The 25,672-nt window shown below is 40.6% G+C and overlaps 2 protein-coding genes and 1 non-coding gene across 4 annotated transcripts in view; all 3 read left to right on the top strand.

Moving 5' to 3' along the window:
- The window catches only part of CAP2 (cyclase associated actin cytoskeleton regulatory protein 2), a 68,033-nt gene extending 59,784 nt beyond the window's left edge, over positions 1-8,249 (top strand). For both annotated transcript variants that reach the window (XM_069809135.1, XM_069809134.1), the window contains 5 exons: positions 474-649; positions 1,895-2,018; positions 2,243-2,325; positions 4,959-5,099; positions 6,673-8,249. In XM_069809135.1, the coding sequence (XP_069665236.1) occupies positions 474-649; positions 1,895-2,018; positions 2,243-2,325; positions 4,959-5,099; positions 6,673-6,756 (608 nt within the window). In that variant the 3' untranslated portion in view covers positions 6,757-8,249. The remainder of the gene's footprint in view (positions 1-473; positions 650-1,894; positions 2,019-2,242; positions 2,326-4,958; positions 5,100-6,672) is intronic.
- A 4,763-nt stretch (positions 8,250-13,012) lies between these two features.
- Positions 13,013-13,120, top strand: LOC138690362 (U6atac minor spliceosomal RNA). The gene has a single exon (XR_011329230.1). It is a non-coding gene; the product is annotated as a U6atac minor spliceosomal RNA (small nuclear RNA).
- A 2,856-nt stretch (positions 13,121-15,976) lies between these two features.
- Positions 15,977-24,752, top strand: FAM8A1 (family with sequence similarity 8 member A1). Its single transcript, XM_069809136.1, has 5 exons — positions 15,977-16,616; positions 20,261-20,381; positions 22,554-22,677; positions 22,902-23,041; positions 23,359-24,752. The coding sequence occupies exons 1-5, from the start codon at positions 15,992-15,994 to the stop codon at positions 23,501-23,503; spliced, it is 1,155 nt and encodes a 384-aa protein (XP_069665237.1). The 5' UTR covers positions 15,977-15,991; the 3' UTR covers positions 23,504-24,752.
- The last annotated feature ends 920 nt before the right edge of the window (positions 24,753-25,672 follow it).

Below are 25,672 nucleotides of genomic sequence, written 5' to 3'. Positions count from 1 at the left end.
TGGAGTACAATAATGAAGCTTTTTTTATTCATACTGGACAGTTGTAATTAAAGTGGATGGCTGTGAGTTTAAATACATGTGATCAATATATCTGCCTTTAATGCTGCAGGGATAGGTCAAATATTGTCGTAAATTAGAAAAAGAATCTAATTTTTATGGATAGAAAAATATGATATAACAAGCTCTCAGAGCTCACTATAGACAGAGGGGGACTAGAAGACGTTGCAGCAGTTCCTGTTAAACATATTAAGATAGCCCATCCACAGTAAAAGAGGTTTTATATGAACTGCTAAAAATATGTAGGCAGTTACACTTTAGGTTGTTACCCAGGCAAACCTTGAGGAAATAAAAATGTAAATTCACAGAATAATTTAACACAATTACAAATGAACCTTTCCTGCTTAAATATGAACACGCTTAGGACTGGAAAACAGACTCTCTTTCATAAACACCTTTTTTTCTTTTTTTTTTAGGGCTTCGACATGTCTCAGATGACCAGAAGACTCACAAGAACCCCAGCCTACGTGCCCAATGTCCATCTGTTCGTTCTCCGACAAAAAGCCATACTCCAAGTCCCACCTCTCCCAAGAATTCCCCGCAGCAGAGCCATGCCCCTGTCTTGGAGCTAGAGGGAAAGAAGTGGAGAGTGGTGAGTTCCAGTCATACCTCTGAATTGCATCCTGCACATTGCAAACCAGGTTGAGCGCTGAAAGGTCTTGCAAAAGGCTGTCCATGATCAAGGTGCAGCAAATCAAAGTTGCAACTAAAATGGGCTGAGTCTTGCATTGCTCTGCTTTGCCACAGTTTTAGCTTTTGCTATTCAGTAGCATCTAAAGTTAATTAATTTGTCTCTGAGAATCATATGCTAATTCATCTGAACTAGAGAATGTCAGAACCAGCATATAAATACCTTGCAAAATCAGACAATCCCCCAGAAACAAGTCCAGTGAGAACTCCAGTTAAAATCCCTTCTTGCAGGCCATTCATGCAAGTGAGAGATAACAGTATTATCACAGAGCACTTTCTCCAGCTTTGTTAACCAATGGAATTATACATTTATTTTTCATCACCCATTCCATGCAAGCCTGTCTGCCATGCTTAAAAGTAGAGAAGTGTTTCCCTTTTGCTCAATCTACAGATGGAAAAGATAGATTTGTTTAAAGTTTGGGAGTTAATTTATGTAGGCATATACCAAAGAATCCATGAGTGAAAATTCACATGACTCTGTTGGTTAAAAGAGGGAGGAAACAATATGCAGTTTAGTCATGCAGAAGGTTATATACACAGCCATTACTGTGGGGTTGAGTTTGCAAAAGGTGCAGTCACCATTTGCCACTGTTATGTTGCTTTAGGGCTGTAGTACCTGGAACCTTCCTTGTGAATCCTTAGTCTTCCCTGGACATCCACGAAGTGTAAATGTCCTTTCACACTTCATAATGAAATGAAATTTTTTCACTTATTACTCCTTATTGTATATGGTAATGCCTGCACTTGTTCGTAACACACTGTATAGAACATTATGTAACATTTGGGGGAACAAAAACTTGCTCTGTTCTTCAAGGTGCTGGTCTAAATTGGATTGGAGCCAAGCAACAGTTTTGTGAGTGCATTTTTAAATTGTTGTGAGCATAACGTCTTTGCTACAAAATTAATGGGTTTTGTCATGGTCTATGCTAGGTTCTTCAGTTCTGCAGCTCTGAAATATACAAGTGTCATCTAAGGGTGAATTAGGTGAAATATCTGATCACCAAGCAGATTAGATTTTTAAGCCACAGGAAGGATATTGCTCTGTTGTAACTGAAGATGCAATGACTCGAGAATAAATTGTACTAAACTCTGTCTGACTGTTAGCTAGTTAAAGACAACCAATTAAATAAACTTTCTTTTGAAATAGGAATATCAAGAGGATAAGAATGACCTGGTCATTAACAACACTGAACTCAAGCAAGTGGCTTACATTTTTAAGTGTAACAAATCTACGCTTCAGATAAAAGGAAAAATCAATTCAATTACTATTGGTGAGTGGATAGCTCAGCTGATCTTTAAATGCCAATCTTTAAAAAACGGACTTATGTGATTAATAATGCATCTGAATCATTCCATTCACTTTAATGGATTGATCACATGAGTAAAGTTGCTTAGCTATGCAGTGCAAGACTGGGAATTTTTGTAGTTAATGTAGCAGGTGTGCATATATTAGCTTTTATCTCACCTTTCTTATTTATGATTGCTTTTATTTTAGACAACTGTAAAAAGTTTGGCCTTGTGTTTGACAACGTTGTGGGAATCGTGGAAGTGATCAATTCCAGGGATATTCAGATTCAGGTAAATATCTATTTGAAAAACAAATATAGACAGAGAACAAGCAGGGAAAAAAAGCCCAACATGTAGCTACAAGAGATTTAAAAAACTCACAGGAGCACAACAAATGTAAGAGATTAATGAATCCAAATGTATCTTTATATGCACAAAATTCTGCTGATGTATTTAGAAAATGCCTCTTGACCATCACTGAACAAACCTCCCTTAGCCCACTCCCTTCTGGTTCTAGTGAAGCTGAGAGATCTATACACTGCGAGAACTGTTACTTCTGGCCTTTTCTTGCTTTCATGCTAAACAGCTCCTAGCACTTGAAAGTTCAGCGGTGCTTATGGAACAAATTCTGGCAGTTAGCTAATTCATTTCTAAGCCCAGAAGATGGTTATTTCTTTTTTTCTTATTCTGTCAATGGAAATGTTCAAACAGACTCTCAAAGGACAACTGAATGACATAAAGTGAAAGTAAGTGCCAGGATTTCAAAAATCTCCCCTGGCAGTGACGTGGCACATTACATGAGTAGGTAATGTAGTCACTTGCCTACAAATGGGCTGTGAGCCTCTACTGGTTTTGTCTTTGATAACCAGTAAGCAAAGCTTCATCAGAGATCATCTTTCTTGTGGTTTTTATGGAAAGAAAATATACATACTTTAAATCCATATATTGGCCTCTCTACTGGGGACATTTGCCCTGTTCAAAATATAAACAGTTTGCCTGACATTTACAGCACTTCATTCATCCCTTTCCAAAGAGGTCTAACTATACATGCTTTAATACTGGGTTGTGTCTAACATACACAACCTAGTCTCAAGAAGGCACTTTAGGATATATTATTTTAAGTGAAAAAGAGATTAAATGTTAATTAAATTATGTCAAACTGCCAGTCTTCGAAGTGATGTCTTTTGCTTAAAAGGCTATGCCTGCTGTATGACAAATACAGACAGTCCTGCTCCATGCTTCAGAAATACTGGTCACAGCCACCACAGGGAATAACAGCAAGATGGTTTTTTATATTTTGAATTTCATGCAAGTGACTGACATTGCTACCAGCTGTGCATCATCTTCTGAACAGTGATAAGCAGTTTTATTCATGATCACTACATGTCTTCTTATGGCAGAGGCAGTTAGTTAAAGGTCCCAGGCATTTATTTGAGTGTTTTTTAAAAATAATTAGATTATTTTTATCATTGCCTCTAGAACTATTCATGAAAGCTGAAAAATTCATATGTAATGAATAGTGAAACCACAGCTTGTTAATACTTAAATAAAGGGGAAATATCTTTTCTAAGAATCAAAATTCTTTTGATTAAGCAGGTTCTATGAATATTGCATAAGGCTTCTATGCCATGGAGCAGAGTGGAGTTCCACTTAAGACAGCAGAGTCTGGCTCTATGCTATATGCCACTTGAATCTGGCAGCTTCCGCAGGGTTTTAGTATGCCAAGTGCTAAGCACCTCAATTTTCTCAGTATTTTGAAGACCTGAGCTTATAATTTCCAAATACATGATATGTTAATGCAACAAATTTCAGTGAATTCATCCAACAGATTTTCCTATAAATAGCTACTTCAGTGCCATATTGCTTGGCTCTCCTTTCCCTCAGTGGTATTTTTTTCTTGCCAGATGTTTGCAAAATTTATTAAACACATCCTCCTTTTGTTCTCTATTGCATGAGAACCCATTAAAGAAAAGAAAGTTTAAGATGCATTGATCCACTACATAGATCAGACTTCAGGATCAGGGTGGATGCAAGAGGACAGACCGCTTGCTCTTTGTTTGCTGTCACATTTAAAGAACTGAAGCTGAAAATATATTCTTAACTTGAATGATGGGAGACAGTCTTTAATTAACAAGTACATATCTATCATATGCTGTTGCTGTTTTATGGCTCAGAATAACCTCTGCCCTTTTGATGCATTGTCCAGAGTATATTGCTGTCCCTGCTAGAGTGGGCAGGAGGAGAAGGAGGAATTTTTACTGACAACCAGCAAGTCAGCCAGTTAGCCATGAAGAAATCTTTTAATCTGTAAAATTGTAAACAAGAGAAGATTTTCCTTTCTCCCTTCAAGTAAATCTTGTGCTTGCTTTTAAAGTGACATAAGAAATAGCTTTAGAGATTTAATTAAATTGATCTCAGTACTTTTTTAGAACTGTACTTTCCTGAAGGGGATAAAACCCCTTTCCTATTGTATGCTGTAAAACCTGGAAGAGCTTTGAAGTCTTCAGAACATATTACAAATCACTTGTTGAGTATTACTGTATGTTGGGATCTTTCATTTGCTCTTACTGGGTTGGAGTTGACATGTTTGATTTCTTAACCAGTTCTCACTGATGAACAAGGTCAACACTGCCTAAATATCAGCACAAAAGTGTCACTGAATTAGAAAGAATCGGGAAAGCACTTTCATCAAACTGTATATTAAAAGCTTGCTGTGTATTATAAGTTGGGTGTTGTGTATAGATCTTTGTTACCACCACCAAGAATTTTCAGTCTAACAAATCAAATATAAGCATCATGCAGGCAGCTGACACACAGATCAGATGTTGGTGGCCAAAATTAGACCTGGCAGGCAATGAGGATTTTATTAACAGTATCTTTGTGTGCATTTTAAGATTTGATATTAAGTAGATTTTATTTTGCAGGTGATGGGGAAAGTGCCAACCATTTCTATTAACAAAACAGAAGGCTGCCACATCTACCTCAGTGAGGAATCATTAGATTGTGAGATTGTGAGTGCCAAGTCATCCGAGATGAACATCCTCATCCCCCAAGATGGTGATTATGTGAGTGAGATATTTTTAAAGCTTTCCTCCCCCTTCCCCACTAGTCTTGGTAGCTAATAGCACTTAAACTGCTAGGAAAGAAACTAACATACCACACATATTATGTCACCAAAAAATGATCCAAACCAATTTAATTTCTATGTACCGGTATCTCAGCTATCAGTGCAGGAAGAACTCCTTATTTTCTGAGGCACAAAGTAATTTCAAAGATCAGACATGACGTTATTTCTTTCCATTTTGATAGATAATGGCTTCATTTCCTGTCCATTTAATTTTCTTTTTTGATATCTAAATATAATCTCCCAAAGAAACTCACTTTATACAAGAGCACTCAAGCCTGAAAATGATGATGCTAAAACTAAGATAAATATAATACTACTGCAGATGAAATAATACAGTATAATATACTTGTTTTTTCTAAACCTATTGATACATGGGTAGCATATGTAGTTCTTTCTAGTATTTTCAACATATGTCCTTAAAAGCCACTTAAAAAGGTGCATTTTCCCGACTCCTTTTCTGTTCTAGTGAGATTTTCATACTATGCCTACCATGATTTCTAGTAAAGTCATGCTCTGTCATTTCACACACTAGCAAGGGATCATGCAGGCAAAGCATATCATAATAGTTTCCTAGTCTTCTCAACAGAGGGGTGTTGAAAATGCACTGAATGGCCACAGACAGAACTTAAATTTCTTCTTAATCTTTTGGGCTGGAATTTTGTTTGGTAGAGGGGTTTAGGGTTTATAAAAGAAAATATGTAACAAGCAAATTCTCATGCTCCACATTTCCAAAAGTGACTGCTAGACGCCCAGCTTCACGTAACTAAAAAGGAAATGATTTTCAGTGGGTCCATATTCCCCTATTTCTTTAAAAAAAAAAAAAAAAAGGTCCTTTTGATCAGTCTCACCTCAAATCACCATATCATCTGAAATTACTGGCTATCAAAACACCTGTTTGAGATCTGAATGAAAAAGCCCTTCTCTTCACATTGTTTTTTGTCTACTGGGAACAGGGAAAGATCCAACAACATCTCCTGTCCTTTCACTGAATACACAGAATGGAAGGAGACTGTCTTTAATGTCCTGCTTTGTTTTGTGCACCCCACAAAGGATGCTGAGTCTTTTGAAGTGTATCACACTTAAAATGATAGGGTTTTTTTTTAATTTTATTCTTCCATGTTATAATATTGCTTTCGTCCTTAAAATTAGGCTCCTCGCTAAATCCTCACATCTAAATCCTTTCTACTGTCTTCCAACCCAGACACCGATGGAATCTAAAGTCATTTCTGACATGAGGCTTATTTACTTAGTTGTTCCAAATAATGGTGTGAGAGGGATTATTGCAAAGTAGTACCATACCAAGGCTATTTGAAACTGGGTAGCAATAAGGCTTTTTCCTGTGTGGCATTGTAAAATAGCTTCCTAGGGTAATGAAGAAGGCTTCTTTCTAATCCTGGCATGTCTGAGCTATCAATGCTTTCTCAGTCATGTAGCACTAATAGTATTCCACCAGTTTTCATGAGGTATCCACTGTTTATTTAACCACCATTGTTGCTTTTGTTTCTTACCAGAAAGAATTTCCGGTTCCTGAACAGTTCAAGACAGCATGGGATGGATCTAAGTTGGTCACTGAACCTGCAGAGATTGTGGGTTAACTTCCTAATGCCATACAGCACTTGCTGACTGTGACCAGACCACAGCCAGCATAAACAAAGCAGTAATGTAAAGAACTAGAAGTAGCAGTAGTTCATACTGCTGTGATAGGCCTTCAAGCATTAGCTCTGCATGCTAGAAACAATAACACATCTGGCACCCTTTTGTTAGGCATCCCAGTACTTTTCACGTTTCCACACAGTTTGCCTTCACATTTTAATTTTAATTCTAAATGATTTCATGTGAATGTAATAGATTAAAACCCCTACCCTCCAGTCACATCATTGGTTTGAAATACTGTATACATTAAGCCAAAATACTGCATGATACACTTCGTTATCATCTTGCTTCAGTGCATTCCTTCTTATGTTTTTGCTGATCAAAAACAGCATTAAGACTTTAAGATGTTTATTTTTACCTATTAAGCAATTCCTGTATGATGCAGTAAAAATGTACATCCAGAAAGTATGCAGTTCCTTGTAATTCTGTGGCAGTCATAATGGGGTTTGTTTAAACAAGCAAAAAAGGACAAATTTCAGCAATACATTTTGCTAATGGAAGATAAAAAAATCTGGTATTTTAATAAAACACTTTTCTAATGTGTATATTTAGAAGATCCCTATGTTTTCTGCGAGGTAAGATTTTATTATGGTCCACAGACTTGCTGTTGCCCTCTCATTTCTTGCAAATTAGTAATTCTTTCTAAGCTAAAGCCTCATCTAAGCTAAAACCTTGCAGCAAATCACTTGAAGGTTTTTTGCTCCTTGGATTAATTTTTTTCTCTTTTTTTTTTTTTTGTGAGACAATCTCTCATTCTTTAAAATTTCCATTGTTTCTTGCATCCTATTCAGAAAACTGAGGGAGGCATATATGTCAGACACCAGCTAGTTTCCTTACTAATAATGTTCCTTTAAAATATTGCTATTGTAGCTCATATTCATTCAAAATATCTTCCTGTTTCTTCCCCACATTTGTAGGACTTACTCAATTTCAAATATGTCCACAAAGCAAAGCCATAGATTTATGTCATACTAATTCTGAGCCCAGATAAAGGGGTAATTTCCTGTTTAGCCCTTTGATTCTACTTTATAGTCCCTATTGTACATGCTTTTTTAACAAAGGTGGAGTGTTGTATACGTTTGTACTATTTCAGCACATAGTACGAATAAAATTTTAAAAATTTAAAAAGTCAGCTTATGTTTTTGATCACTTGTAATATTTTGTAATAGTGAAATCACAGTGAGATGCTTGCAGAGCTAGTTACAAGCTAAATTTTGTGCCTAATTTACCTTGAAAGCACATTAATTCTTGAGGGTTTTTAAGTATATCTTTGATTGTAAACCCTATACAATACAACCAGTAGTGCTCATTCCGTAAGGTTTTGCTATCTGATGTTTAATCTATGTGTATAATGTGTTTGCTTTAATACATACCATTTTTTCAACAGTAAACTTCTTATGAAATAAAAAGGAAAATGTACTTGTTTAAATACAAAGTTGTTCAGAGCTTGCTCCATTGCAGTGTTTGTCCTATATGCTTTCTCCTTCTTAAATGCTGTTTCAGAACTTTGATTGAGAAAAAGTAGCTCCTCCTCCCATTTCATTAAACATTATCACTTTTGCTGCCATAATCCACCTGACAGTGGATAGCGGGTGTTCTGCATGCTAGCAGATAAACCTGAAGTTTCATGCATATGACTTTGGTGACAGCCAGAGAATGGAGCTTTGCATGATTCTCACTTCTAGGTACACCTGTATCTTCCAGAGATGATGTCTAGAGAAATGATCATGACCTGGTGCGACTTTGTAACGTTTGCCTTCTATTTTTAGCTTTTCCCATTGTTTCCCTGTATGGCTTTGGATGCGTCCCTCCTGTGTTAACAAACCACAAGCGGTCCACTCCATATTTCAATGGGATGTGCTTCATATCTGAAAAATGGGCATCGCATACTTGTCATGATAAAAGGATTGTTGAAGGATTGTTTAATCCTTAAATCATAATAATAATTTGTTCCATAAAATAATTTCATTCTAGAGCATTCTGACCTGAAATACTGACTCTTGTTTTCATCCAGCATCAAATAGGTATCAAATCATTATGCAGCAACAGGAAGCAACTTAATCCTTTGGAGGTATGATACAAAACAAGTATCAAATGCTTGATGATAAACAGAAAGCAGCGAGACAGCTCTGAATCACTACACAGGCAAATTCTTTTAGTTCCTCCTAGGGATTTAACTCCTCCCTCAGAAACAAACTGTGTGAAGGCTGCTCTGATTCTTTTTTTAAACATTTGAAAGCAAACTCCCCTGTGGCTAGACCTCCGTAACAATCATGTTCCTGCAACATGCAAAACCCAAGTACATTTTTTTGACTGGTTTCTTAGCAGGAAGAAGTCTTATGCAGTAACAGTGCATTCCCGACAGTCTGAACACACCTGAGAACTTTGTCAGAGGGCAGAGGTTTAAAAGGTAAGGAAGAAGGCCTTGCATGGACAGACCCAAGGTAATTGCTTCAACTGGAGAAAAGGCTAGTGAGTCCATGCATTATTGGACACCAGAAAAATAAGAGAGAGACTTTTTAAATATGCAGAAAGCTTTTATCTAGTATTATTAGTCAGCCATATGACAAAAAATCTATAACCAGCTTTTGTCAGTTCTGGTGCTCATAAAAAATACTTGTCATACATGAGGTTGGACTGTACTTTCCCTGCAACCTCTCTTTAACTTCAGAAATATAAAAGACTGCTAAATAAACAAAATTAATCCAAGGTTCTGATTCTACCCTGCATGAATTTGTGTACAATTAAAGGTTAAAAACTCATTTTCTGAAAAATCAAGTATATCTTGAGATAGAAATAATCAACAAGCTGCAGAATGATGATTTGATGAATCATCCCAACCATGATCAGTTGTGTCCACCAAGTCTTCGGCAGCAAGCTTGATCTGTGTTTAATGGCTGACTCCAGCAAGGAATGAACTGCTAAATGCTGAACATCCCTAACGTCCTATTGATCGTTTCTTTTTACTGCATGCTGTCACACAAGATAGGCCCCTTGATTTCAGCTCTACACTGCGCTAAAATTGTGCTTATGTTCTAAATCAGTACAACTATCAAAACAGAAAACAGTCCATTTGGTGCATATATTGATATGGAACAAATGTGCATCATTCATTTTTATAAACCTGCATGGGTCAACTATTCACCAGTATAGATGCTGTCAATCAGCCAGTAAAATACATGTCAAAGAGAAGAAGATTTTTTACTAAGTGTCCAAATGTAAAAAGCTATTTTCCTATGAAAAGGTTCAACGGATCTCCTACTTTCTTAAATAGCACCTCTGTAAAAGTAGTCATGAAGTACTCTGTACAAGTACCTCCTGAAGTTCAACAAGCTGAACTGCAAAGTCCTTCACCTGGGTAACAAACACCACATGCACCAGTGTATGTGCTGAGGGCTGCCCAACTGGAGAGCAGCTTGGCAGAAAAGGACCTGGGGGTCTTGGTGGACACCAAGCTGAACATGAGCCAGTGATGTACTCCTGTGGCAAAGAAGGCTGATGGTATCCTGGGCTGCGTAAGGAGGAGCATTGCCAGCAGGTCGAGGGAGGTGATCCTTCCTCTCTGCTCAGCACTGGTGAGGCCACCCCTGGAGTGCTGTGTCCAGTTCTGGGCTCCCCAGTACGAGACATAGACGTGCTGGAGAGAGTCCAGTGAAGGGCCACAAAGATGATGAAGGGACTGGAGCATCTCTCCCAGGAGGAGAGGCTGAGAGAGCTGGGGCTGTTCAGCCTGGAGAAGAAAAGGCTCAGGGGAGATCTGTTAATGTGTATAAATACCAGAAGGGAGAGTACAAAGAGGAGAGAGCCAGGCTCTCCTCAGTGGTGCCCAATGACAGGACCAAAGGTGATGGGCACAAACTGAAACACAGGAGGTTCCCTCTGAACATCAGGAAACACTTTTTCACACTGTGAGTGACCGAGCACTGGCACAGGTTGCCCAGAGAGGTGGTGAAGTCTTCATCCTTGAAGATACTCAAAAGCCACATGGACATGGTCCTGGGCAACTGGCTCTAGGTGGCCCTGCTTGAGCAGGGGGGTTGGACCAGATGACCTCCAGACGTCCCTGCCAACCTCAACCCTTCTGTGATTCTGTGATACTTGCTTAGTTATTTAGAATATTGCTTACTAAGAATTAATGGCAATTAGAAGTATTGAGGTAGTGACTCCATATATCCACCAGATGGCAGAAACCAGCTGAGGGCCAGGCCCTCACAAGCTCTTAGTGAAAAAATGCTGCACTACAGTATTTAGAAAGGACATGTATACTGTTTGGCAAAGAACCGGGAAATTCTACTCTCTAAAAGTCACTGTAAAAACATTTAAAACTTACTTTGTTTTTGCAATTATTGTCTTGGTAAAAGGAGAAGGTTTGACTGGGATGAGCAAGGAAGAAGAAAAAACAACTACTTGTTACCTATTATTAATTTGATTTTGGGGGTTTTTGAACACTCTTAAGCATATCTCCATTAAAAGCACATTTAAAAAAATACCTGATTGAACTTAAAAGTAGTATTTAAGAGAGCTATTGAACATAAAGGAGTAAGTAATTTCAAGTCTGCATTTGAAAACCAGAAATCTTGTCAATGGCCTAGGGAATTAGGCACTTGCTAAGGCTTCCCAGTGCCATAGTTATTATCCAGACAAACCATTCTTGTTCTTACTCTTTTCTGAGTCCTCAGTGTATCTGGATCTCCATGAGTTCCTTCAGTGTTACTGCACTATATGCATGTTCATAAACTCGTGTATCACATTTCTTTCCCAGAGATAAAGCATTTGTCCATTTGAAATCCTTCAGGGACTCAACTCAGTATGCACCCTTAGTGCACTCTCCTGATGTGCTGTTCAACTGGGCTCCTTCTAAAATGTGGAAGCAGCTGCCTCCAGACAAATGGAGGTAATGTTCACTCAATTACACAATAAGCTACCAAGCATAGCAGTTATCAAGAACATACCAGACAGATTCAGTTCCCCTGCTGAAGGTCATCTGGGCCCACTGCTGTGAAAATATTGCCCAGAAGTAGCTACTGCCCTCAGAAAGTGCCTATAAACAGGCCCCTGATATATGAAGCAGTCATTAGGTAAAAATCGTAAATAACACTCCCCAAGGAACCTTCTGACTACCAGAAAACAAGAACCTGCTCCCTCTTCGCAGTTGAAATAATCCGGAAAAATCTTTTTGGGTGCCAAATTTTTGTAGAATAACAGACAACTCTCCCTACTCCCCCACCCAAAACTCAGTGGTGATCTTCTAAGCTTAACTCTGCTTCTCTAAGTCTTGCTGCATGCCAAGAACCCTACCTGATCACCACTGACTACCAAAGACTCTTCTTCTCCAAACCCCTAGTTCCAGTGCTGCTTCAATGGAGGCACACTCATATTTCCACTCTGGGCACACTAAAGAACATGATAGGGAATTAGGTAACTGGTAAGGCTTCTGAGTGCCACACTCCTGAGTAAAGCTCTTTTCTGGTTACTCTTCATTCAAACCAGGTCAGGTTAAAAGACAAATAAAGGTATTTACACACAACTCCCAAAACAGACAGTACTGGTAAACAGGCAACCACACTAAAAATCTATATACCCTAAGACAAAAGTGGAAAAGTTCATTTTTCTCCAGCTGGTTTGCTATGGCCTTTTTATCAGCTGTGACCATTAGGATTCTGTTTTCTGTCTGTATTACACATGAAGTTCCATCTATTAGAAAGAAAATTACTCTCAGGTGACCATGACAGCTTTTAGAGCCAATCTCTCCTTCAAAATCCTCAGCTGGATGAGTCAGATTAGTTTCAGAGTGAAAAGCTAAATTGATGTAATTTGGGAGACAGTTGTGCCATATTTCTACACTGAAATATATAGTGTTTTACTTCATACTTATGTAAATGCATACATTTGGGTTTTGGCTCAAGTTTCATATTCTGTACCTGGCTGCTTGCCCCAACAAGGGGTAAAGTTCTCACTCTTTGGTGACTCAGTCTGTATGTTTCAGTAATGAATCTTTTTAACCAACATTTGCATTTAATTTCACTCTGTACACAAACATACATACTTGATACAAATGTCTAAATAGCATGAATATATGTAGGCTGCTGGGCACAACAATATTTAACCACTTTGGAATGACAAGAGGTTGCCAATATGTCCAAAAACTCTCATCCAAGGACTCTTTAAAAAGAGCTCCTATTATTAGAATGCTTCAGCATGATGCAGGAGATGTGATCTGCATCCCCCAAGCAAAGGAAGGAATTAAACTTCAGTTTCATACATCCAGATGAATGCTTCAGCAATTCCTTAGTTTTAAAAATTTTTTAAAACCCTGCCTTGAAAACAAGATGCTAGAACGCGTATCAAAAATGAGCAAAGATACATCTCTCTGACTCTGAACAACAGCTAGATTTACGGCAACAGACCACTGCTCCGCTACTTCCTACTGAGTATAAAAGATTTCCCACTCAAGAGTGACAGATCAGGCTTTTCAGCATTATCTATACTTAAAGAGCTTAAATGGGATTCCAGATTCCCCTTAAACCTTAACTATCACAATATCAGCTTTTAGGTGCTTATATCCCTCTTTTGATCTAGTTCAAAACATTTCCTTTTGCCTAAATCTCATTTCTAGAGAAGAGGATATTTAACTGCCAAGGCATTCAACCACTTGTTTTCATCAAATGTTACAATGAACTACCCAAGATTATTTCCCTTTCTGACTCTGCTCACAAGAGAAAGCAAAGTAAAGTAGGGAGAAATCGGTGCTGCAGAAGATTATAAGTACTCCCATAACGTGTGGCAATCTGACACAGCAATGAAACAAGACCCTTTGTCACCAAAAGCCTAAGCTGTGAGTTCCCCACCACTGGCAAGCACTGTTACAACATCTTGTTATCATATCTCTTTATCATATGCATCACAGAATAGAATAACCTCAATGCTTGCAGAATTTGTGGGTCTTTGGTGGGGGTTTTTTTTAAGGCAAGAGAATGAGAAACAGAAAAATTTGGGAATGAAGAAATGTTACGTTGTCTCTGTTACCTGTTACTCCTCTCTGCTGTCAGTGATTCAGGTTCACCGTGAGTACCCAGTATAATCGCATAGTGCATTCTAACTGGTTATGCCTGTGTAATGCTGCTGGTGACCCTAAAATTTACATATGACTGGTAGCGTTATATGAAGCCTGTGAGATCTTGTAATTGTACCTTAAGATCTGATCTGGCTTGCAAAACCTGTGGCCACACAGACACACACAGAGAAAAAAAAAAGCCTGACACTGTTTTGTTCTGAAGGGTTGTTTGACACTGTTTGGTCCTGAAGGTTTGTGGTGAAAATCCAATTAAAAAAAAAAAAAAAAATTAAATGGACTGTAGCTGATCAAAGAAGAAGTAAAATATTATAAAGGAAGAAGCTCTGTTACATTACTTTTACTGCCAGTTTTCCAAGTTAGTTTTTCTATTAGGAGTTAATAGCTGGTTTAAGACCATGTTTTCTTCTATACACTTATCTGTCTGCCTTCCTTTCTTTCTTCCATTCTTCATTGTCCTTCCTAATCATGCCAAAACTTGCTATGTTTCCCAAATCATTTACCCATATTGATTTCACCCAGGTCTATGTTACAAAACACATGCCAGTATAATTAGAACCATATCTACATAACGAGTACCAGCACCTAACATAACTGCATTTAATTAAGATGGTATGGGTTATTTGCTAAGCACTTTGTCAATTCACCTCAGCTTGCCTATATGAGATACTCGCTCTGTGGAAACTACTTCAGTTTTTAAATGAGTTAGGGTTACATGGGAAAAGAATGTATTTGGTTTAGTCTGACAGGGAGAGGGAGAAACTTCTTTTTTTTTTTCAGCTGTGCTATTTGCTGTGTCAAAAATGGGAAACACTCCATGTTTATGGTATATGTTACTAGTTCATTTGGTATGGAGCTATGTTAACATCTATGTTATACGGAACTTGTGGTCTGGTTGAGATGCTTAATAGTACACAGGAAAATTAAATATTGAAAATTAATTTGGAGAACTGTGTTTAAACTTGCTGTAGGACTCCTGGGCCTTTGTTCAGCGTTTTTGCACAGGGAGAACATGAATGTGATGAGGGAATGACGAAAAAGGGGAGATAGAAAAGAAAGCAACATTTCGGTGACAAAATCAAATTGTAGAAGTACACGAGGGAAAGAGCAGTTTAACGCCTTTTCTCTCTGAACAGTTTCAACCCATTTCCTATTAGCAAAGAGAAAGTGTTTAGAAAGTTGCTAGAGGTCAGAAGCCACAGCTGGAATCACAGGTGGCAGTAAGCAGAAGGACAGATATAGAACTTTGTCCAGCTGCACCTGCTCAGCAGCAAGGCAGTGCCTTACTCCTCACTTGGGTTAGTGCCCTCATCTACCGCAGCCCGTTAAGAGCAACGTACCTGTGACCTGAGCCAGCAGTCAGCTGAAGGGACAGAGAACGCGGCAGGCGGCAGCTAAGCGCTCTTGGAGGGAAGTGCTTTGGAAACGAAGACCCTCACGGAAGACGGAGACTCCCTTTCCACACTTCAGCACAACGTGCTGGAGCGAGCAACCCCACCGCCCGAGGACAGCTTTCACACCTGCTGCCCGGCTACGAAACCAGGGCTGGGGCTTTGGCTAAGGAGAAGGGACGATTTCCTCACGGGAGGGACGCGGGCCCGGGCTGAGGCGAGCCTGCCGCTGAGGGGACGGCAGCTCCCCGCGCTGCCTCTGGGCGGCGCGACACCGCCGCGGCGGCCGCGGGAGGAACCGGGGCGGAGGGGAACCCTGGTGTTTATGCTAAGACAAAAAAAATAAATTACTGCGCCCTCGGTGCGTACGCTGCTGCCGGCAGACCTCTCGGGAGCGCGGCCCGCACTGCGGACACCGCGCTCAGGGCGCCAGCTCTTTCCCGCCCCGGGGGGCGCTTGGAAGCGGCCCGGGCAGACCGCATCCTGCCTCGACGCTGAGCGATACTATCTCACGGCGGGGGCGGGGCCTGGGGGGGAGCAGAGGAAGCCTGGTTCTTTCCCGGCGCAACGGCAGAAAGGGGTTTGCTGGAAAGTGGTACGCTCCTCGTCTAGGCCGGGTGCCCGACGGACTCGGCCTCGTGTTTGTCCGCTTCCTCTGTTTCCCCCCCTCCCGCCCCGCGCTAGGTGGGAGAGGCGAGGCGGCTCCCCCAGCGCATGCGCGGTGAGGGCAGGCGCTCAGTGTCAGAGGGGACGGAGGAGATGGCGGAGCCCGGCGCGGGCCGGAGCGGCGCTGGGGCGGCGGCGATGGCGGAGGGCGACAGCCAGGGGATCGACAGCGTGGCCGGAGGAGAGGCCGCCGCTGCGTCGTCGTCGTCGCCGCCGCGCTCCCCTCCGGCGGCCGTTGCGGGGGAGGGCGGCGGGGCGAAGCCGCTGAGCGCGGCGGAGTACGCGCGGCGGGTGCACCAGTGGCTCTGGGACTCGTACTGCGGGTACCTCAGCTGGCAGGGCTGCCTGCCCGCCCTCCTCGCCGCCTCCGCCGCCGCCGCGCCCGCCTGCGCCGCCGGCCCCCCTCGCATCGCCGCCGCCCCGCCGCCCCCTCCCTCCCCGCCGCCGCCGGGGGCGGCCGCCGCTGCCGCCGCCTACTACAGCCCCTTCTACCTCTTCGCTCCGGCGCCGGCCCACACGGCCACCGCCGGGCCGGGCCCCCGCGCCGCAGCCCCCGCCTCCGCCGCCCCAGCTTGGCCGGGAGCGGCGGGCAGGTTGACCCCGCTGCCCAGGGCGGCCTCCGGCAGCAGCGCCGGCAGCGGCGGCGCCCCCAGGGAGACGGGGCGGCCGGCAGGTGAGGAGGGGCGGGCGGGCCGGCCGGGGGTCGCCTGGCGGGGGGGGGGGGAGGTGAGGAGGGGCGGGCGGGCCGGGGGTCGCCTGGCGGGGGGGGGAGGAGAGGGAGCGGGCGGCCTGGCGCTCGGCAGCCGTGAGGGGAGGGAGGGAAGGGGGGGCGGCGGGCAGCGCCCGGGTGGCTGGTGAGCCGGCGCCTGCCTTGAGGGGTGGGCAGGGGGCTGGGAGCGGAGGCGCCGGCCCCGCCGGTGGAGCTGGCTCGCTGCCCGCAGCGCCTCGGGTCTCCGCGGGCCCCTCCGCCGCGGTTCGAGGGAACGGTACCTCGGGAAGGAAGCCGGGGGTTTTGCAACATCGGGGGTCGCTGCGCTTCTGTGGGCTGAGGACCGGGGCACGCCTTGTCGGGAAAAAAAAAAAAAAAAAGGTGACGGCCCAAATACCGAGTGGGTAAATCCAGAACTTAATCCCTTAGCAGGTTTGAGGAGGTTGACTTGTGCGTACAGCTTATAACTCCAGCGCTTGTAAGGTGTTTATGTGGATATGAAGGAGTTTATTTTTTCCAGTGAAACTTATTCTTGTGGTCGCAGGCTTGTGATGCACCTAGCTTTATATGTAGCCTGTTTGGAGGATGAAATCTAAACTAACTTTATCAGTGTTAGGAGGCTCTTGGTGCTTAAATAAAACATTTAATGAAATCGAAGCAGAGAAGTAAAAACATGCTTACATTTAACAAGCTAACAGCAAGACCTGAGATAAATAAAAGTCTGTTATGGCTATAGTTATTGAAGACCCTGCATAGCAGTGCTTTTGTTTGTATTTGTTCAAGAGTAGGACAAACTTGCTCTGATCACATCAGAGATAAAACCCGAAGCACAAACATTTCCTCACAAGCCGAGGAGCCCATAGATGACGTTCCCCGAGTGTTTGGTAGCACCTTGAGTAATGGCAGAAAACCATGGAGCAGAACACTGCCGAAGGACTTTGGAGAAAAGCCAGATCTCCTTTCTTTCTGCAGGGCAAAGTATAGCATTACTGATCTGTAACATTGTTTATAAGCTCAATGGCTGCGAGTGAGGGGAGAGCGTTTTTAGTTGCTTTTTCTTTCTTTTGAAGGGAAGGGAATCTAGCTTCAGAACTTGCTTCTTTCTTGTGTTTTTGAGCAGATGTTGTTTAAACAAGTTTATAACACAAAGTAGTATTTTCTTTAATTGTGCCCTGATTCTGAGTTATAGATTGCTTATAAACAGATATTGCCAGTCATTGAAAAAGACGATATGGACAAAGGCTAGACTGAAATGATTCTTCCATTTTTACCTAGTTCTTCGGGAGCTAATTCCATATGTTAAAGGTAATTTGGGCATGAATAGCATTTCATGCTGCTGAACATGGTTATTCTGAATGCGAAATACTGTTGCATCACCTGGCCTGCTTAAGGGAGCTCCGTATGTGATACAACACAATTGTGAACAAACACTGTTGTGCTGGTGCTTTGGCTCCAGATTGCAAACGGATGTATCTGGAACAGCTAAAGCGATTACAGCTCCTTCTTTTCTGCTGCAGATTATTGCCCACACAGCAGGCTGGGCCGGGCAGGTCATGTATCTGTCCCTACAGCACTGCAGTTTACAGTCTGGTGTGCTTACATAAGCTGAAATAAGTGACAGCTTATGTTAATGTTGCAGATTTTAAACTGGAATGTCAAAAAGTGGAATTGGTAACTGCCTCTTCCAGTTCAGTCTGCCTGCAGGTGTGTGTCAGAGCACCAGTATTAAGCAGGCTTTTTGTGGACGATCATCACGTTTTAAGATGCTTCCTCCCCTTACCCCTCCCTGCCTTACTGCAGGAGATTACTGCTCTTCTGCTGGGAACAGCAGGGCAAAAAGTGCGTCCAAGCCTCAGCTGCCCTGTGGCTGACTGGTGCAAACCCATCTTTGTTACTAGCTTAATGTTATGATCCAAGACTTTGAGCTGAGATGGATGCGTGTTGCATTTGGCTGTCCCTGCCATACAAATAGTAACCCCTGGCAAAAGAGTGGGTTTCTGGTATGAGGAACATCTCAAATCACTACAATAGAAATCTGCCAGAGTCTAAGGGTTGTCAAGGTTTCTTAATACAATGGACTTCAACATACTTTAAATATTTATTTTCTTAGTCCCACTTAGCTTCTTCCTTATTCAGTCATTGAATTTAATATATTCAAATGAAACTATGCCACTAACTTCAACAAACGTGCTCCTTTTAACAGAGCAAATGAACGCTTTTATCTGGTGCTATATGCTCAAGCTGGGATTGGGAGACTGGCTATGCTCCCTTCTGCCTTAGTTGAAGAATCTTTTAATTAGAATTTAATCGACAACTTGGACATGCTTTGACAATGAGAATTGAATCCGTTGTAGTAGTTATATATGTAACAGTCATGCTGCTTGATAGTATCGATGCAGAGTGATGGGTGAAATAGGTATGGAACAAAGATATTTAAACCAAAGTACATTAGGTAAGAACTTGCTCTTACTTAATCACTGCTTGATTATGCTTAACCCATTTAAGAAGCGCCCAAGTGCCATGGGCGTTCAGCTTTGCTTGCATAGCTTGGGAGGCTGGGGATGGCAGCATCAGTCTCAGCAGTTGAACTGTGGAGGCTTATTCTAAGTGAAATTTGATGATTGGAGAGAGGAATGATTTTCTTTCATCTCCTTTTCTCCTTTCCCTTTGTGTGGGGGTAGGCATTCTCAGAAACACTAACAAACCCGGTCACTATTTTCCACAAGTTACGTCTAGTAGTACCTGGGTATTTCTAAATGAAGTCTTGATGTGAGTCCTTGCTGGTTTCATGTGAGAGTCATGTTTGCCCTTTGGGAAATAGAGGTGTAGATGGTTCCAGATGAAATTATTTTGCAACACTATTCCTTGGAAACTTTCGCAAATACTCTTTAATGGTTGTTTTCTTTGCTTTAATCAGTTGAGGTAGCATTAGCAACAAAAGCTTGTAACTCTACTTACTTTGTGTGCATTTGCACATGGCCAATTAAATAGGATAAATGTGTTACATTTTCCAGCTCATGATAGGGCAGCATGCTGTGTTTTATTATAATAAGTAGTCTACAGGAATGTTTATGTCAAGTATGACTAATATTTTCATCTGCTCCTGTTTCTGGGTCTGACTGGAGACAAAATAGGTTGTGTTTTACTTTCAGAGAGCTGGTACTTGGTACATATGGAAGCCTTGCTGCTGAGTGATAGAGTAGTGGTAGTAGATCTAAGATCTGATGTTCCTCTTATCTGAACTCTCAGATTTACTGAAACCTGTTCTCTGTGAGGCTGTTCTAAACGAAAGAATACAAAAATTGATGCATCTTCAATGTACTTTGGTCCTTTAGTGGGGTGGGATTTTGTCTGTAATCCTAATTATGAGGGGACTCGGAGTTCTGAAAGAGTTTGATTTAATTTAAGAAGGTTCTTATAATGCAATTTAAATAATTCAGATTTTTTTTATTTGTACCCTTTTAGAAGTTTTCTTGAAGATGTGAGCTGAGATCAAGATCTTGATTATGTTCTTGCAGTGAGGTTAATGTGAAATGTTCTTTAGATGATGGTGTTTTCTTTGTGTTAGTGCAGTAAAATCTGGGTAATGTTAACTATTTCTGTTACAGGTCGGGAGTTCATTATCCCTTCGCTGGCACACAGGTTCATAGCAGAGATGGTGGATTTTTTTATTCTGTTCTTTATAAAGGCAACCATTGTTTTAAGTATTATGCACCTCAGTGGAATAAAGTAAGTTGAACAATTTAAAGCTTTGTTATATATAGCTTTAAGCTCTTCATGCGCTTTGAGGTGTCGTGATGTATATATGGTATGCTTATGCATATGATGGCACTTAATAACTGACAAAAGTTGAGGAAAAAGCACTGCTAGGTTAACTTCCTTTTAAATACTTACTGATTTTGGGTCAGCTGATGGAAACAAAGAATTTGTACAGGTGTCTTTGTAGGCTTGTGAACTCCTTACTAAGGATAGATTAGACCTGCACTCTTATTTTGGGGGGGCCAATAGCAAGATCTTTAAAAAGTCCTTTAAAATTTTCAAAGAAAAAACACTGACAAATAAACTTGTTTTTAAACAGCCTTTAAAAATGTAGTGGATTTGGCTGGGATGGAGTTAGTTTTCTTCATAGCATCTCCTATGGTGCTGTGTTTTAGATTTGTGACCAAAGCAATGCTGACCCACAACAAAAAAAAATTTAGATCCTGCATGTCAGAATGCTATGTACTTTTAAAATACAGCCTGACTGCTAGGAATACTACCATGCCACAGTCTTTACTGGGTATAAGTTGGGTTTCTTAAAAAGTATGATTAAGCATTGTGTGTATCAACTATACACTAGACTGAAAGATTCTTCATTTCACATTTTTATACTCGGACGTAATCATTATTTACCTCAAAGACTGTTTCTTTTTTATCTGCTTCTTTAACTGTAGATATCTTACTCTGTAGCTCATTTAGTTCCTTTGCTTTGGGTTGGTGTAGTCAAATATTTTGGTCTGATTAGGAGATGAGAGCTTGGTGTAGTCAGTAATTCCATTACTGTACAAACACATTTGAGAATCCAAATTCTCTGCTAAAGAACCTTCCAAATGTTGACTGACTGTAAACTGATGCTATACAGATTAACATCTTTCAGACACCTTAAACTGCTGCTTGAAAGCTGTGTGGAAGAGCATCAAACCCCAAACAATAAATATGTCAATGTAAATGATCAGTGGTTTTTGTTCAGATAAGTATGTAATTAAAATGCCAAACTCTCAGTTCTGTTTAGTTGCCAAAACCTCCAACTCTAACCTGACAGCTTGTATTTCCATTTTGTTTTTAGTAGGCTGAGAATGATACAAAATGAAGTACTGGAAAGATGGGGAACAACTATATGTATGTTGCTCCTGTAAAGTAGTGAAGGTGATGGAAAGAGAGGGAATCTTTTTCAATTATTTTACAGTATATTCAATGTTCCTTCTTTTGCAAGAGCCAATAAGTTGCTTATAAATAACTTCAGAGAAACATGCTGGGTTTTGGCTTTTGGGGGTTTTTTTGCTTGTGAGAGGGATGTGGTGTGCTTGAGGTTAGGCTGAGGAGTTGTCATGAAAAAAATATGTCCTCGCAGGTTCAAGACAGAGACCTCAGGCCAAGGTTGTATTGAAGGGAAATGCAGGTTGTGCCATGCTATTTTCTTACTTCCTTAAGTCTGAATAAAGAGAAGGGCAAGTAGTACAGATACAGATGGACTGTTTTGAAGTGGGACTGCCCATTTCTACACGAGTAGTAATTCTCACTTACATGCATGAGTGAAAAGTCCTTGTCTAAATACATGTTGCAAGTATGTCCATTCCAGGTATCAGATAAGAATGTTAAATCTGTAGAGTTTATCTCGTGAAAATATGCAATTGACTCAAAATCGAGGCTTTGCGTAGGTTTGTTAGTTAAGAACCAACAGTTTCAATTGCTTCAAGTTAAAAGCTTCCCCTTGCATGTGAAGGTGCCTGCCTCTGGAAGAGTATGGTGAGCAGTAAAGACTACTGAGAATGAGGAACCCTGACCATGCAAAGGGAGGCTAGGTCTGCCTTGCTTGCTTAGGGAGACTGGCAACTTCTCCCTTGCATTTATGGAGCAGTGTGAGAATTTTCAGAACAATTCTAGAGCTTACTAACCCAGGGACACCATTGTGCAAAAGTGGTAATAAAGAATGATCTTTTCTTAATGAAGAAGACAAACTAGGCAGCAGCTCAGAAGGAAACCTAGAGTTCTGAATTTTACTGGCTTGTTTAGTAGCAGAAAAGGCAAGGAGCTTTTGTTCTTTTACTAATACCAGAGCTGAAGGAGTGAATTCTAGTACTGAAGGCGTAACGTCGGTATTGGGAGAAGGATGGCTTTAAAGTTCAGTCTTATTTTGTACAGGGACATCTCTAAATTTGCTATGCATTACATCATAGAAGAAATAGATGAAGATACATCCATGGAGGATTTGCAGAAAATGATGATAGTAGCTCTCATCTACAGGTTATTAGTCTGCTTCTATGAGGTAACTACTCATAAACATTAACTTCTATAGTTAATAGTTGTCAGTTGTTGAGTAAATGTTGAAAGAAATTCTGTCACCATCGGCCTATAAAGTAAATCCTCTGTATAGTATTTTGGATTATGTTGAAGCTTATGACATTTACATAGTTTTGATGAAAACCAAGTTTGCTAGACCAATCAACAACATGGTGTTGTGTGGAACTGAAATAACTTTTTCTTTTACAGATTATCTGTATTTGGGGAGCAGGTGGAGCAACCCCAGGGAAATTCTTGCTTGGACTGCGAGTTGTGACATGTGATACATCTGTACTTATTGCGCCCAGCCGTGTGTTAGTTATCCCATCTTCCAATGTCAGTATGACAACGTAAGTGCTCTTAGCTCAGTTGCGTTGCTTTCAGGTCAGTAGCGTGGAAAGCGTGTGATTTACACCATTTCTTTATTATTGGCCTTTGCAATAATTAGATTGCAAGAGCTATTATTAAGATTCTGTGATCTAAGAATAAAATAGCAGTTATTCAATTGTGAATATTTCTCAAGTTAGGTGGTAAAATAATCTTCTAAAATCTGGAGATTGATTTTTGTGCTGTGCAAAACTGAGGCACTGAACTTGAAAGTAAACTACCTACTAATATAAGCAGAAAAGTGAAAAATAAGGCACTGAATGTTTTATTCTCATTTCAGGTCCACAATACGAGCTTTGATCAAGAATTTTTCTATTGCTTCATTTTTTCCTGCGTTCATTACACTGCTGTTTTTCCAGCATAACAGAACAGCCTATGATATTGTAGCAGGGACTATTGTGGTAAGAAGAAATGGAGTCAGATGATACCAAAAGATGAGATTTCCAGACTGAACATCCCCTCCCACCCCCAGTGAACAAAGACCTACCCCAAAACTGAAATAGAGGTATCTATCAGAATCTTTTGCCCAAGTTAAATGGGAACTGATTCAGAAGCTAAAGAAAATGTTTTGCTCCAGTATGATGCCAGCAGCTACCTTCAAAGTATTGGGAGTTTTCATAAATGCCAAAGAAGTTTGGGAGAAACAATCTCTATTAAATCTGGAAGTATTAACCTCCGACTGATGAGGAAGAAAGTGGCTGTGTTAACTGCGGAAGGGAGCTGTTCTGTTCGTCAGTCTGTGGAAAGCAGATACCTAGAAATACTCCACCTTAAAAGACATGTCACTCCTGCAGTTTTGGATGTTGGCAGGTAATGAGAAAATCAAGTTGATTTCCAAGCAGTTGCCTAAGTCGTATGATGAACTCTGAGGGGAAGAGAACTGCAGTATTAGACAGTAAGGCAAATCATGTTAATTAAATTAATTGCCATGTGTGTAGAAGGAGAGATGAGCAGTGTTTATCATGTCCCTTACCTGCTTCACAGATCATATTCCCTCACCTCTTTAAGTATTTTATTAGAACATTGATGTGAAAAGTTTTTTGCATGATTGTCTCAAGCATTGTCATTTATTTCACATGTCAAAGCTAATAAAGAGGTGAAATAGCTGCTTTTTCTCTGGGAAGGGTATGTTACACTGCAGTGTTAATGAAGTGGCACGTGTAAATAATTTTGGAGCTATGAACAGTACAGATCATGCTAATGAAAGGTAACTTTTTTGCTTCTGTTTGGAGTGAAAGCACTTGGCCTATTTCTTGCATATAATACCAAGCAAAGCAACTGAATGTGTTTCAGGAGCATGCAGAAAACATTAACTGAAATGTGTTATGGGTGTAAATCTACAAATACTGGTTATTTTCACTTTATAATTCTGGCTAATTGTTTGTATATTCAGAATAACTTAAATACTGAATAAAGAAGCCTAATATTTTGCATGATACATAGCTTTGATAATGTTTATTCTCATGTTATTAGTATCTTGGGAAAGGAATATAAGCAACACTGTTAATGTTTTATTAAAATTTGAGTAAGAGTTTTGAATTCTTTTAGAGCCCGGTTTTTGTGTGTTCCTCCCTTAAGGTGTAAGTTGCCACTCAGTGCCTGAAGTTCTTGCCCTACCTTCAGTTTTGAACAATGGTTTGGTTGACAATAGAAATAAATGAGCTTGGTTCTCTCTCTTGTCTTCAGGTGAAATAACTTAATCAGTAATGTGTTAATATTCTGCAATGTTTTAGTTTGACAAGTGGTGTTCTTCTGCGTATAAATACAATGTTCTGTGTGTGCATTCTGATCTTCATTTACAGTGAATAGTGGGAGAATGACATTTTGCCATCAGTTATCTCTCCAGAATGAAGTTGCTACCTTTTTAGATAATGACTTCAGCTATTTCTGTTGAAGTAAAAAAAAAACACAAACAAACACAAAACTGATTTTAAAGTCTTTGCATAATCAGAAAGTATATCTGTATCAAAATACCTCATCATTTTGAGGGTTACTACTTTTTTACACTAATAATTTATTACCAAACAAAAAGACTTTGGCATCTTAAATGTACTGGTAGCATTACAGCAATGTTACTGCCACACATCACTGCAATAATAATGTTTAAGTAATAAATGGCACTAAGCAGGCCTGAATAAAGCACCTTTTGAGGTTATTAGACCACTTGAAGATGTTTAGCTGAAACAGAGCTTCAGCGATACCACTTTACTGTTCTTTCAAAGAATTGCACTGTTGACTTAAGCATTGAAGTTAAAAAGTCAGGCATGGCAATGATCCTGACAGAAGCTAAAGCTGTCAGAACTAACTGAAGTACCTCCTAGGGTGAGTTTTGCCTATTTACAATTATCAGGTATGAATACAAAAAGAACAGTTGTTCTATTTACTGTAGCAGTGACCTAGAAACTAGGATTCAAGATCAGGAGGAAGGGAAAAGCAGCACCGTTGGCTAAAACTTTATCGCTGCCACTTCAGGTGTAAGGGAAAATATCTCTTACCCTGTAGAAAAGCACTACCCTTTCCACAGCAGGTAAAGAAAACACAATTCAAGAACACAGAGCCTGTCCACGGAAATACGTATACATTATGCTGTTGTA

Source organism: Haliaeetus albicilla, chromosome 21 (genome assembly GCF_947461875.1).
Source record: "Haliaeetus albicilla chromosome 21, bHalAlb1.1, whole genome shotgun sequence".
In the NCBI taxonomy this organism is placed as follows: Eukaryota; Metazoa; Chordata; class Aves; order Accipitriformes; family Accipitridae; genus Haliaeetus; species Haliaeetus albicilla.
This window is presented reverse-complemented; position numbering and strand designations above follow the sequence as displayed.

Excerpts from the sequence above, each read along its gene's own strand:
- FAM8A1 (XM_069809136.1), top strand. The coding sequence starts at position 15,992 with ATGCGCGGTGAGGGCAGGCGCTCAGTGTCAGAGGGGACGGAGGAGATG. Across the intron at positions 22,678-22,901 it reads TATTAGTCTGCTTCTATGAG|ATTATCTGTATTTGGGGAGC; the intron begins GTAACTACTCAT and ends TTTCTTTTACAG. Across the intron at positions 23,042-23,358 it reads TCCAATGTCAGTATGACAAC|GTCCACAATACGAGCTTTGA; the intron begins GTAAGTGCTCTT and ends TTCTCATTTCAG.